General features: G+C 42.5%; 1 protein-coding gene across 9 annotated transcripts in view; it reads left to right on the forward strand.

Annotated features, from left to right (window-relative positions):
* The window catches only part of DST (dystonin), a 1,789,835-nt gene that overhangs the window by 1,273,581 nt on the left and 501,986 nt on the right, over positions 1–14,268 (forward strand). For all 9 annotated transcript variants that reach the window (XM_069235771.1, XM_069235778.1, XM_069235775.1 and 6 more), the window contains 4 exons: positions 5,619–5,771; positions 7,901–8,134; positions 9,939–10,220; positions 12,445–12,990. In XM_069235771.1, coding sequence (XP_069091872.1) covers positions 5,619–5,771; positions 7,901–8,134; positions 9,939–10,220; positions 12,445–12,990 — 1,215 coding nt within the window. The remainder of the gene's footprint in view (positions 1–5,618; positions 5,772–7,900; positions 8,135–9,938; positions 10,221–12,444; positions 12,991–14,268) is intronic.

A 14,268-nucleotide genomic window follows, 5' to 3' on the forward strand; every position in this document is an offset into this window, starting at 1 on the left:
GTTTCTAACAGACATCAAACCAAAGCGATTGGGCCCACTATCCCAAATAAAGTCTCAGATAACATACCTATTGTCCCTATTAGTATTAGCGTCCCATCCCAGGTCAGTTCAGGGCGGGTTGAAAGGGACCAGTCTAACTCAGGGGAGAGGGGCCTCTCAGGCTGACGGGGCGGCCTCAATGAACCCGCCACCTGAATGCTGCCACTCTGATGCAGTTGTGACAGGGGTGCCTCGTCTTAGGTCACCGAGGGAGGAATCTACTGTGGACCTTCTAAACAAAGTTTGCCATTGGCTGTGCCGAAATGCCAACTTCAGCACAAGGTGGACTGGGTGGGTACACTGGGAAAGAAGATTGCTGGCAGTTGTATAGTAGTCAACTGTAGATCACCCAGCCTGGCAAGGCAATTAATTTCCACCCTAAGTGAAACCTTTCTGCCTGACACAGCTATCAAATTCTTGCCTCTGGGCTTTTTCTACAGGCACCTGCAGCCCGAACTGCAGCAGGGTTTATCCGTATTCCTTTGGGTACCGGAGTATATCCACCTATCCTTACTAGCAATAGGTTTTCTCCCCTAACTGACCTGGATTGTAATGATTGACTGTCGAGCACCACTGCTCTTGGGCCCAGCAATAGGAATGCGAAAACGAATGATCTTCCATACATATGAACCACCAAAGTAGAGGGTGTGGAACTAAGGTTTCTTTCATGGAACTGTGCAGGCCTTAGGGATAAGATTGTTGACCTAGAGTGGCTGACATTTATTCCCCAATTCGATGTAATTTTATTACAAGAAACATGGTACTAGGGTTTTCTCTCAAGCTATGCAATTCCGGCCACCTCCTCCACTGGGCATAGAGCACGAGGAGGGTTAGCCATCTTGTTACGTATTGCAACACATCCCAGGGTCATACAGGTACATTTTTGCCAGATACTGTGGGTTGTTTTCTCCCAAAGTTACCCTTTATTTCTAGTGAACTTCTGCAACTCTGTATGTGATTTGGGCTGTCAGATTAAGACCCTTTTTCAAGCATTGTCTATCTTGGGGACTAGGTCTGGCTCAAGCTTAGGCTGTTTTAATGTCTTCTTGGCGGGAGATTTTAATGCTAAACTGGGCACAACCTCTACCTTTGTTGATCAATTTTTACCAGGTGACACTGCCCTGGCCCTCGAGGGCCCTGATGCCAGAGGAAGGCTGCTGCTCAACATGCTTGGGCAGGCTGGCCTTTGCAATTTAATGGAGATGGCAGGGCATTTTCTTTGCAGCCGGCACACCTTTGTAGGATGGTGCCAGGGGACTATCATAGATTATATATTCAACTCTAAATCCCTTTGTCATCTTTTGAATGGGGGGTGGAGGGTAAATGACTCTCCGTATAGTGACCACAATGCAATTGAAGGGAGGTTGGCCATGCCAGCTGCTGCTCCCCCCACCAGAATCACTAGCGCAACAGACTTGTTCCCAAAAGACCAGGGACGAAGGATTGAATGGCATAAAGTCCCGATCTCCAAGCAGCAGGAAGCCTTAATAAAGACAAGCCTGACTATGATTTTAAATTCTTTGCTATTGTGTTAGGCCCCGACTGAGGTGGTCCTGACCGATTTCCAGATTTTAAACTGTACTATTAGATCTATTATGCGTGATCTGGCTGGGCCTCCTAGAGTCTCTATAGCCAGCTGGTTCGAGAAAAACTGTAGATTGGCAAGTAAGCAACTTCATAACGCCCTGAAGATGAAGCTTAGGGATCAGCAACTTGTTAAGTCAGCCAGGGCTGCCTATAAAGTAGCATTGGGAACTAGAAAGCAAGCTCTTAAGGAAGAAATGGAGAAGTTATTGAGCACCTGTCAATTGGGTGATGTGAGGAGTTTTTGAAGCATAATTAATGGCAAGCCAGCCTGCCAAGTTTCTCCCGACAGGATAGGGACTAGTATTCCTACCATAAAGAGGGTGGCACATTTCAAGAAGGTGTACTTGCTGGGCACTGAAGTTTCTTTGACCATGGCCAAGGCACTGCCACCATTCCCACTGGGCATTAATTTTGGAACAGAGGTCGAATTGGCCATTATGAGTAGCCCTTCCAACAAAGCACCAGGGCCTGATGGGGTCCCTATGGACCTCTCTAAAGGGAATATTTGTCTTAGGCCACCACTACTGACAAATGTCTTGAACGCTGCTGTCAAACGGAAACTTCCAGTTCCTGGAAATCAGCAGTCATTGTCTGGTTTTCAAAAAGGGATGTAGACAGAAACCAGGATGCTACTGCCCAATTTCTTTATTCGACTCAACTGTCAAGATTGTAGGACTCATTACTCTAAGTCACATTGAGGACTGTGCCCAAGCCAACAATGTTCTCTGTCCATCTCAGTATGGGTTTACAGAGGGCAGGGGCAGGATGGAGCAGTGCCTGAACTTAAACCTGCTGTTGGGCAAATATGTAGTGGCAAAGAAGGGAGCAATTTTCCTTGCCTTTATGGACCTGAGTTGTATGTTCAACAGTGTAAATCGCTCTGAGCATTCTAGAGAGCTTGGGATTGCCACATTCTTTGGTTGGTTTCCTTCGAGTTCAGCTCCAAGGGTGAGTGCTCTAACTCTTTCAACTTATCAAGAAGGGTTAGGCAAGGGTGTGTTTTGGCACCTATATTATTTTTGCTATACATAAATGGGTTGAACCCCTTCCTGGCTATAAATGGCAAAGATAAACCGGGGGTGAAGTCCACTCTGGTGCCCTTGTTATTGTACGCTGATGATGCGGTGCTACTTTCGCCCACACTAAATGGCCTTAAGGGCTTGGTGGACCTTTTTGTTCAATTCATGGGTGAATTGGAGCTTGACATCAATATAGCGAAGACACATTTTATGGTTTGTGGGAGGCGTCCTTCAAAATTCAGACTGATCAGGGGCAGGCTGTTCGTAGGGTGGCCTCATTTCCTTATCTGGGGGTTACATTTGATCAGCAGTGTTTCGATAATCGATGTTCCCATGTTAATCAACCCTGTGGGTCCTTGTTTAGGTTTTTTTGTTTGGTGGGAACAAACCGATTTTACCACTTCTCCAGATTTATAAGCTGATTTGTTCAGCCGTTCTTTTATATGGGGCGGCTATCTGGGGATACTGTAATTGCCAGGCCGTACAACAACAAGAAAACCGATTTTGTAGAAGGCTTTTGGGCCTGGGTCCTTTAAGCTACAGCTTCTTTGTACATGATGAGCTGGATCTTGATTACGCAGAAGTCCTTGTGAAAATTGCTCCGCTGCTCCTATGGATCACCATTTGGAGTAGTGATCACACTGCATTTAATAGAGAGATCATTGAAAGCTGTCTTAATTGTGAGCAAGGGCATAAAATCCTGTTTTTACGTTACAATAAAGGGTTTGCTTCCTCGATAGGGTGTCCTGATTTGTTCCATAGCCCACAGTTATTAACCAAGAGTGACAGAAAGTTAGTCAAGGAGCAATTTCTCCAGCAGGCCAGAGAACATAGAGAGAACTTGGCCCGGGGTAATCCATCCTTTAGACATGTATTGCTCCTGAAAACCACTGCCAGCCCAGGAGCGTATCTCTCCTTTGTTAGAAATCTGTGGGAGAGATTGCTTCTTACTAGATTAAGGATGGGTACTATCAGGGTCAACCTTTGCTTTCCCCCAGGGCAATATGATTTGTCCTCCATTAAGCCTTGCCCCTGTGACGGTTGCTTGCTCCAGACTCTTGAGAATCTTGTCTTGTTCTGCAGGCATTACGAACCCCCAAGGAGAAGGTTTTTATTGCCAATCCTTAAAGGAAAGGGCTTTTTACAATTCTGAACCACCTTTCTTTATCTTCAGCTGTTGCATGACCATACTGTTGCTTTGACAGTTTGTTCCTTTCTGAAAAGTGCCCTGTTTTGGAACAAAATGATGAATTATGGATATTTGTATATTGACTTGCTGCCTCATTTTATGTGTTTAGATGCGAAGGATGATGTATTCTTTCTAGCTATTATTAGACAGTTTTTATGATGTATATAGATTTTATGAAGTGGTTTTAACCGTATTATGAGTGATTTCTTTTCATGTGGTCATGCTTTTATGATTATATTTATAATTTAAAAAAGATAATTCAATCAGAAGAACCTTTCTTCCAACTACATACATATTTCGCACAAACCCAAAATTCCTTCCAAAGGTGGTCTCCCACTTCTACCTTAATCAGTCAGTGGAATTATGTGTGTTCTTCCCTCACCCAGAATCAGTTGCAGAAAGACCTCTTCATACATTAGATGTTAAAAGAGCTCTACATATAATATTGACAGAACCAAAATATTTTGTAAAACCAAACAACTTTTTGTTGCTTTTACGCCTCCTTCACAAAGGAAAGTACATTTCTAAATCAAGCATTGCTAGGTGGATAGTTAAATGTATGCAACCATGTTACATTAAAAGCAAAAGCACTCTGCATTCACCTCCTAGAGCACATTCTACTGGCACATGACGGGATTAAATGGCCTTCCAGGATAATATACCTATAGCTGATAAATGGTCTACACCACACAACTTCACTAAACATTATTATGTGGATATTTCAGCACACCAACAAGTTAATGTCGGTCGAGAAGTGGTAAGCACACTTTTCCAAACAACTGCAACACCCACAGGTTATCACTGCTTTTGGAGGGCACTACTTTACAGCATGCATATCTACACCACACACATGCCATCAAACGGAAAATATATGTTTATGACATATAGTGCTGTAGTTTCACTTGCACCTACCCTTCTCCCAAGACACCTGTGGCCTTTGCAGTTCATTTACACTGTCATCTGCATGGACATCTCTTTATTTGCACTTACTATACACTCCATTCACACCCGCCTATGGAGTCGATGCCCATGTGCATTACCACCAAGAGGAAGAGTCACTCTACCTTGTGATGTGAAAGACTTCTTCGAAGAAAAACAACTTGCATACTTCTAGACCCAACACTAGATGGATGGAGTATGCAAAACATGCAAATCTACAGCACTACATGCCACAAACAGATGCTTACTGGGTAAGTAAATTTTTCCTTTTATCCACCACACCACAGCATGACATTGACATGAATAGGCACATGTTCATTATACTCTGATCAAATGTGTATTTGAAAGGTTTAGGGGTTTATCCTAATTTCATGTTATGCCCTATTCAGATTGATTGTGTGAATCAAGTACAAATAGGCGTGCTGGCCACCAACAAGTCATATCCTTTGGTTTAATCATGCATGTTTTTTCATTCTGTCAAAGTTATTTACTATTTAGTAACTGAAATAACAAGTACTTTAGCTGTTGAATCAAATCTAACCTCTTTTTGGAATCCTTTTTTCAGAACTAAATGCTTGCATCCACAGGTTTTCAAGAAAACAAGAAAAATATTCTTGTTGGATGGAAGCTGTGTCTCCTTCAAACATATGCATGACCACAGTCCATAGCAGCAACTCCATCCCATATTTCTCCTGTTTAAGGGGTCTCCCTTGATCACTGTGCCCAAGCAATACTCCAGTACTATCATGTTTACAGCATACTCAATTAATGTGATCCGTTTGTGATTTGCAATGAGGTTATCTGCAACTATGCTTGTCTTTGATGTGAGTTTTATGATCATGTAGGAAGTTGAAGAACAGCAGCAAGAATACAAGGAAAAACTCCAGGAAATATGCGACCTCCTTACAAAAACTGAAAATCGACTTATTGGCCAACAAGATACCGGCATCGCAGGGGAGAGCACTGCAGAGCTAGAGATGTGTAAGATGGAACATGAGGTAAGAAAAGCCAACTGAGCCCGTAATTGTAAACATACCACTGCAGGTGGTAGCAAAAGACAGGAGTAGACACTTGTTCAGATTTGTAGAACAACATTCGCGATCAGTCCAGATAAGTCTACAATAGTCAGTCTTGTTAAACAATTATGAATTTGATTATGCTATTCATAGTCAACCTATCTGCGATATATAAATGGGTATTATTTTCAGTTATGAACGGAACATAGAAATAAGGCGATGTTTAATAGTTATGGTGTACGTTGTGTGACGTAAAACCTTAACTGCTGAATTTCAGGGTTTTGCCTGTGCTGAAACATAACTAACTGGTAATTATGTTTTTTTCAGGGAATTTCATTGGTTTTATTATGATTTGTCACACTCACCAGCCCCGTGCCAATTTGTTCATGCAAAAGGCCTTTGAGCCGGTCTGCACCCAACATCGTTTGGCCATACACAAGTGGGATGGCCATTGGGTTGCCTGGCCGTGCACTGGGCTTATTTTAACTGCATGTCACATTTGATGCAGATTCATCAAACTGGGCAGATGTCATAAGAAAATGCTATTGTCTCTCCCTTAACTTTGACTACTCCCCCACTCTCCGCTGGATTGGTACAAAACAAATCTTTCCAAGCTTCTGATAGATTTAGTGCAGATTCATCATGCAATGCAATGTTATTAGCAAATTAACTTTTTTAGCCCTCCTTAGTAAGCAACTCCCTTGAAGGATCTGCATGGATTTGAAAATACTGTGAGTAATTTAAACATACTGTCTGCCAAATTTCATCATATTCGTCAGATGGTGCAAATGTTGCAAATGTTGCAAATGGTGCAAAAGTTATAAGCAAATCAACAAGCGTTTTTTCAGTTGACAAGATATACAAAAGTGTTAACCCTTTCAAGCCCGCCTTGCAAGTTTTGAAACACTAATTTGTCAAAAAACAGTAAACAGATTTACACAAAGAACGAAATGCCCACTTTCTTTGTTTTATGTCAAGTTCCGTTCATCAGTTTTTGCTGCAGCTGAGAGCAACATTTCCTATGGGAGCTCAAATGGCAAAACATCTTTATTTACCCCCTCTTTCAGCGTTTTTTTGCCCTTTCATGGAAGTGCAAGATAATTGTACCTTAGCTACATAAGGTAAGCGAGCACCAAATTTTCTGCACACCCATCCGTGGTAGCAAAGTTACAGGCAGATAAAAAAATGCCCTTTCTGTGGAAAATTTGGCTGAATCTTATTTACAAAGTAACTAGTGTCACTGTTTATTGCAGAATGGCTGGTTCAAGTGGTGTTGGATCAGTCACATGGGGCCAGATGGAGGAAGCCGTTTGCATGGTGCAAACTGCGGAAATCGCAGTTTGCGCCATGCAAACAGCCTTCGGCGGTGCACATTCACAATTTACGAGTCGGTACCGACTCGCAAATTGTGAATGCGACTCGCAAATAGGAAGGGGTGTTCCCTTCCTATTTACGACTCGCATCGCAATTCGCAGTTACCACCAGTGTCACACTGGTGGTAACTCATTCGCAAAAGGGAAGGGGTCCCCATGGGACCCCTTCCCCTTTGTCAATGTTGGCAAAAAGTTTTTTTCAGAGCAGGCAGTGGTCCAATGGACCACTGCCTACACTGAAAAAACAAAAACAAATGGTTTCGTTATTTTTTTTATTTTGCAACTCGTTTTCCTTTAAGGAAAACGGGCTGCAAAATAAATTTAAAAAACTGCTTTATTGAAAAAGCAGTCACAAACATGGAGGTCTGCTGACTTCAGCAGGCCACCATCCCTGTGAGTGCAGGGACTCGCTATGGGGTCGCAAAATGCGACCCACCTCATTAATATTAATGAGGTGGGTCTTTGCGACCCTATAGAGAGTCGCAGACGGTGTCTGAGACACCATTCTGCATCCAAATTTGCGATTCAGAAATTGCGAGTCGCACCGACTCGCAATTTCCGAATCGCAAATTCGGACCTTGCTACATCTGGCCCATAGTATTTCGAGAAGCTTTGTTATTGTTAAACATTGCACACAGTTCTGCATTGAAATAATAATATCTTACTTTTTTAATGACATTTGTAGTTTGTGAGGTAATAACACACTCATTGACCACAATGATTCCTTTCTTCTTACAGGAGCTGCAGAAGGATATGCAGGCCGGAGCAAGTGAATTGGCAGAGATAGTGAAAAACACCGAGAAGTTCCTCCTAGAGAATGGAGCTAAGCTGCCCTCCAACGACAGGGCTGTTATTGAACAGAAACTCGGTGAAGCCAAGACCAAGTTTGAGCTGCTTAGAAAAAGGGCTGAGGAATCGAAAAAAGAGCTTGATAAAGCTGTGACCACCGCAATTAAGCAAGAAACAGAAAAGGTTCTTGCACTGGACTTTATTTAAACTATGAAACTATGAATATTAATTTTATATTTGTATAGGTTTCCTCTCTCAAATTACAGTTACATCAAACTGTTGAATAAAGTATGTAATGAGATAAGGGATGCTTGAATTGTTGCAGTTAAAAGACATGCCATCACCAATGCCGAAGTACTTAAAGGAGACTGGGGCAGAAACGTACATTTGCAAATCTGATTTGATTGTTTAGGACTGGAAAGCAGGCATGCCAGCAGTTCACTACAGGCAGAGCAGAAATGATAAAAGATTGAAGTTTATTAGATATACATTGAACAAAAGTGCCACTTAAACACAGTAGACTAAACAGATTAATGTACATTCTAGATTAGGAGAAATGGAACGAAAGTGATGTTGCCCAGTAGGAGGGTGCAGAAGCCTCTTTCTGGGAAGGTCACAAAGGAAAGATCATCATGTGTATAGCTACACGTTCCTAAGCAGAAGATCCTATGTTGTTTCTCAACACTAGCATAATAGGACAGTAACAAACAGGCTTCCATTTTCCTTCAGAGTACTATTTAAAATTTACACTCAAACACAAACTGTGAATGGAAGATTATCTCTCTGTCTAAAACATAGGGGGTCATTCCGACCCCGGCAGGCGGCGCCCGCCGGGCGGAGACCGCCAGAAGACCGCACCGCGGTCAAATGACCGCGGCGGTCATTCTGACTTTCCCGCTGGGCGGGCGGGCGACCGCCAAAAGGCCGCCCGCCCGACCGCCTGCCCAGCGGGAAAGCCCCAGCAACGATGAAGCCGGCTCCGAATGGAGCTGGCGGAGTTGCTGGTGTGCGACGGGTGCAGTGGCACCCGTCGCGATTTTCAGTGTCTGCTAGGCAGACACTGAAAATCATTATGGGGCCCTGTTAGGGGGCCCCTGTTAGGGGGCCCCTGCACTGCCCATGCCTGTGGCATGGGCAGTGCAGGGGCCCCCAGGGGCCCCACGACACCCGTTCCCGCCATCCTGTTCCTGGCTGTTTTTACCACCAGGATGGCGGGAAGGGGGTCGGAATCCCCATGGCGGTGCTGCGAGCAGCGCCGCCATGGAGGATTCTTTGGGGCAGGGGTAAACCGGCGGGAAACCGCTAGTTGCCCTTTTCTGACCGCGGCTTTACCGCCGCGGTCAGAATTGCCCATGAAGCACCGCCAGCCTGTTGGCGGTGCTTCCACGGCACTCTGCCCTGGCGGTTTTCAACCGCCAGGGTCAGAATGACCACCATAGACTGCAACTATGCCTTCTTGAGAGACCTTTAGGATCTTCCCACAAAGCTCTTTCTTCCACCTAAGAGCAAGAGTATAAATGCGGTTGGATGGCCTTATCTAAGACTGTTAACAAACAAGTAACAAAGTACAGAAAGAGTAGAACTGTTTTGAGTAAGCCTTTGAGCATGGCATCACCACCTTCAATGTGGGATAGTACAGTGATTGCCATAGGCATAGCACTATGACAGAGATGTTCCATTTCTTATTGAAGATAATCATAAATCAACAGGGGATCACAATAGAAGGGAAAGGTACAAAAATTCAAAGTTCAAGGTCAGAAACTTGTGGGTTGTGAATCAGTAATAATATTAAGAATTGTTCTTTTAATGGAATAGATAGGGAATGTACAAAACATCCTCCTAGCAAAAACAGTCATGACCCAAATAATAAAACCAGAAGCTATGTAGAGTTTTTTTGTCCAGAGTAGGTGCAGAAGGTGGCGTGATAGTGATTTTCTTCTGTTAAATCCTGAATTTCTATGTCTTGATGTAAACATTTCTCCTGCAGGTTGCTGCAGTTGAACAGCTGGAAGAGAGCACTCATAAAATAGAACGTCTTTTGGACTGGCTAACAAATGTAGAAGGGGAAGCAGAAAATGGGAAGATGAAAAATAAGAAAATAGAGCAGAATGGAACACGTAATCGAGAGGAAGAGGGTAATTCTATTGAAGGAGAAATGGAAGAAGTAAATGGTAACGTAATAGACTTGCAGCAGACAACAGAAACAACTGTGGACGGACACTTTGTAGCAAAGGAAAAGGATTTGGGTCGACAATATCAAAAGGCCAAGGTACAGGGATGCTTTAATGTATGCAACTAATACTGCATGTTTTAGGGGTCGGAGATAAAAATCCCTACATGATGAAATATATGTGCGTCACGTATACTTGTAGGAAGATTATTTTGTAATTATACTTTGCAATGGGTAATTTCTATAATATTGGCATATCTAGAGTGCAAAGGAAAAGAGAAAGATCTGTCAGTGGACAGTATAGTATCACATGTATACATCTGCTCTCTACCGTGGGGGCCAGTGGCATAAATATGAATGAGTCATAAAGCTCTGCCATAAGCTAGTTGTGAAATATATGCTTTTCAGATTATTTACTGTTGAATATATTGTTTCTGAAAGATTCCTTCAGCTGTTGAAGGATAGGTAATGGTTTGCCTTCTTACATACTTTTGTTACAGTATCATTTATTATATAACTTTATGCTCAGTAACATTGTGCATTTGTTCAGTGACAAAATACTTACTATAGTGTTATAACCCACTGCCAAGGGCTATACTATGGGAACTGACCAGGGAGACAGAGAGACCCCTCATGACACAAGTCATCTTCCAAGTCCCCTGAACCACCCTCCATCTCCATGTGTCAGCTCCTGGCTTCATCAAGCAGTCACCTTTTTCTGGGTGTTCCTCGTGCCAGTAAAGTGCAAGGCTTATTCTCCAGGGCCTGACACACTCCTTATCTCTCTGAGCAGGCAGGTAGGCTTCTAGGTGCAAGCTAGATCATCAACTCCTCCAGCAAGAAGTGGAAACTTCCTAGTAGATGTTCTCTCACCTCTGGGAGTTGCTTGCCGTTCAGAAACCAGGCCTGGTCTCACAGAAGCTCTTCAAGTATTCTGGGAGCTCTCCCTTCCTTGGTCATGAAGAATTCTCCTGGGCAGGCTTTCCGCCTGGAGGGACAGACACCCTCCTTCTGTCTCTGAGGAGGCAGGCAGGCAGGCAGGCAGGCTTTTAGGTGCTGGCCAGTTCCTCCAGCAAGAAGTGAAATCTACAGGAGATGTCCTTTCAGCTTTGGGAGATGGCTGACACTCAGAAACCAGGCATGGTGTCACAGCAGCTCTTCAAGTACTATGTTGAGTTCTCCATTCCTTGGAACTAAACCAGAGAGAGTGTTGGACCTCATTTTTATTCTTATTTTGATGGGGTGTGGATGCCCTGTCTAAGGTTTCATAACTGGGTTGGGTTGGTTATAGTTAAAGTGTCATTTTCTGACTGTCTTGCAGACACAGCCTTTGGCCAACATGATGCCTCTATAGCAGGTAGCAATGGTGCTGGCTCCAAGCAAGAGTATCCAAAATAAGGGCATGAGCATATGCCTTCTGATCAGGTATGTAGTTCAAGAGAGCCTCCTCTTTCAGCATCAGAGCAGCTTCCTCCACCTGACTCTATGAAAATCAACACCTACATAAGTTGAATTTGAGCATTAGAAACTGACTGTGTTTGATCTACCACCTGGAGTGATTGGTATGCAGCACCATTCAACTAAATCCATTTATGGCAGGTACTGGGACAAATTTGTATCCTCGTGTGGCATTTACAGGATTGACCCCTGACAAGCAAAACTGTCAGATGTCTTTTTGTTTGTTTTTATCTTTGGCCCGGCAAGGTTTTGTAGTGAGCACTATTAAAGGTTCTTTCTCTACCCTTCAGGCCTTCAGGCCTTTCGGTTGTGAATAGATATATTAACAGGTTGACACACGTTTCCTCAACCATTTGTGATGCCACAGTAGGACCTTAACTTGGTCTTGACATTTCTCATGTCAGTTATAAAAGATTCAGTGCTGAGGAACAATATATTAGTTATCTGTAAAAGTGATCTCATGAACTACTGCCCACTCGCGCCGGGTGTGGCAGGATGGACCCGCCTAATAAAGTGTGTCTCACATGTCCTGACCTCAGTGGCTCTGTCTTGGTAATAGCCATTGGTGCACTGAGCAGCATAAGGGAAAAACCTGAGTATCAGTTGAATCCAGTATGTTTTGTGTAAAATGGAATGACGTTCAAACCTGACTGTTTTCATAACTACAAACCACTGGAGAATCAATAATTATTATGCCTTTATAATGGTGACTGAAGGTGTGAAACAATAGTGGATGTACAATTGTGTTGAATATGTAACAATTCATTTGAGAAAATGAATGCCTTTTGAATTAAATAACCAAAGTTATTGACTTTCTGAGTATAATGTAAATTATCCATGTTCTTTCTCCATTATTTTTCAATAGGCACAGCATGACAAGCTTGTTTCACAACACCAAGATGTGGTAATAGCCATACAATCTGCACAGGCACTACTGGAAAAACAGGGATGCTACCTGACTCCTGAAGACAAGGAAACTCTGCAGAAAAACATGAAAGCCCTAAAGGTCCAATATGAGACAAGTCTGGCCGAGTCCGAAAGGAAAATGAAACTAATTCAGTCTGTACAAGACGAGTTAGAGAAGTTTACAACAGATTGCAATGAATTTGAAAGCTGGCTAAGACAGTCCAAAGAAGAGCTTGAGGACTTAGAGATTGCCGCCCCAGACTTCAGTGGGGTACGAACCAAGTTACAGAGGCAAAAAAGCTTCTCAGAAGATGTGATTTCTCATAAGGGTGATTTAAGGTATATCACAATTTCTGGACAGAGGGTGATGGATACTGCCAAGTCATGCAGTAGGGGAGATGGTGTTAAGAGCAATCAAGACGATATTGATACATCTACAACATGCACAATGGTGCAAAGTAAACTGGATACGGTAGCAGATCACTTCAAATCCCTTTATTCAAAGGTAAATGTATTTACATTTATAGGCAAAATGTAAAATAAGTATTAATTATATGTACATAGATAAAATTAGATTACAAAACCATTCTGTTTTGGTGGTGGGTTTTGTGTTCAGTATCCTAAATGATAAACATTTTTGACCATTTACAATTTATGAGAGTCATGTTATTTAAATGATTACCTCTTTGGTAACAGAATATGTTTAATACGTTTCTGTAACCATGAGTACTATAGATATTACCCCTAAGATGCAGATCTGGTTGATGGAGTAACTATAAAAATGGAACAATAACTATTTTATGCTCTTGGTTCCAGATGTTGTTAAATAACTAGTGTAGGTTGTGATTGTTTCCTCAGTCACAATTAGATGCTGAGTCAAATCACTGAGCGGGAACTTACATTCACTAGGCCATACACTTCAACATGCCTTCAGTTACCATGATGTATTACTGACATAAACCGTTTATTAATATATCTGTTGAAAGTGAGAGTTACACAAGTAGAGAGATACACAAGTAGCGTGGTAAGGAGATGGATGGATCAACAGGTGAAGAGATGAACTTATGAATGGTGGATGGACAGATGGATAACTGGAGTGATGGTTGGACAGATGTGCAAATTAATGGATGAATGTACGTAAATAGTATTCACAGGGACAAATAGACCTACATTTTGTAAAACATTTTGGATTAAATTTCATGGCAGTGGCTGTCGATATATCTCTTGTTTGTAATTCTCTTTCCTTCTTTTAATCCATTGCTGACTAGATTTTTAAGTACAAGGTTCATCCATCTGTGTTCTCTCCTTTTCATCAATAATTTTTCCTGGAAACAGATAGGTATTTGTCAGTGATAAGCCACATTATCATGCCTGTTTTACTCCCCTTAAATGTATCTGTGTGTATAGCTCTTCATGACATATGCACACTCTCAGTGCATTGCTCTCAGTCAAACCATGCCACTTGGTTTGATTGGGTTTTGCTTCACTGCAACATCCTCTGACCACATATTGTTCCTTCATGTCCTCTTATTGTTGACTAGTCATCCCTGTTGAATTCTGTGCTCTAACTATACTTTTGCTTTACAAACGCCTGGTGTACAGTATCTTACATTGTCAGCTTAAGCTTCTTCCCAATCCAGTTTCTCTCACTACTCAGACTATCTGGCAAAGGTGCTGGTACAGCCATTTCTTTCTCCCCTCTTGGGTTTCTCACAACCTTTTTTTTAATAACAGTTCTGAAATAGGTCAACATTCCAGGTCCCTTCCATTCTTTTCATACAGG

This window comes from Pleurodeles waltl, chromosome 5 (assembly GCF_031143425.1).
Source record: "Pleurodeles waltl isolate 20211129_DDA chromosome 5, aPleWal1.hap1.20221129, whole genome shotgun sequence".
Taxonomy (NCBI): Eukaryota; Metazoa; Chordata; class Amphibia; order Caudata; family Salamandridae; genus Pleurodeles; species Pleurodeles waltl.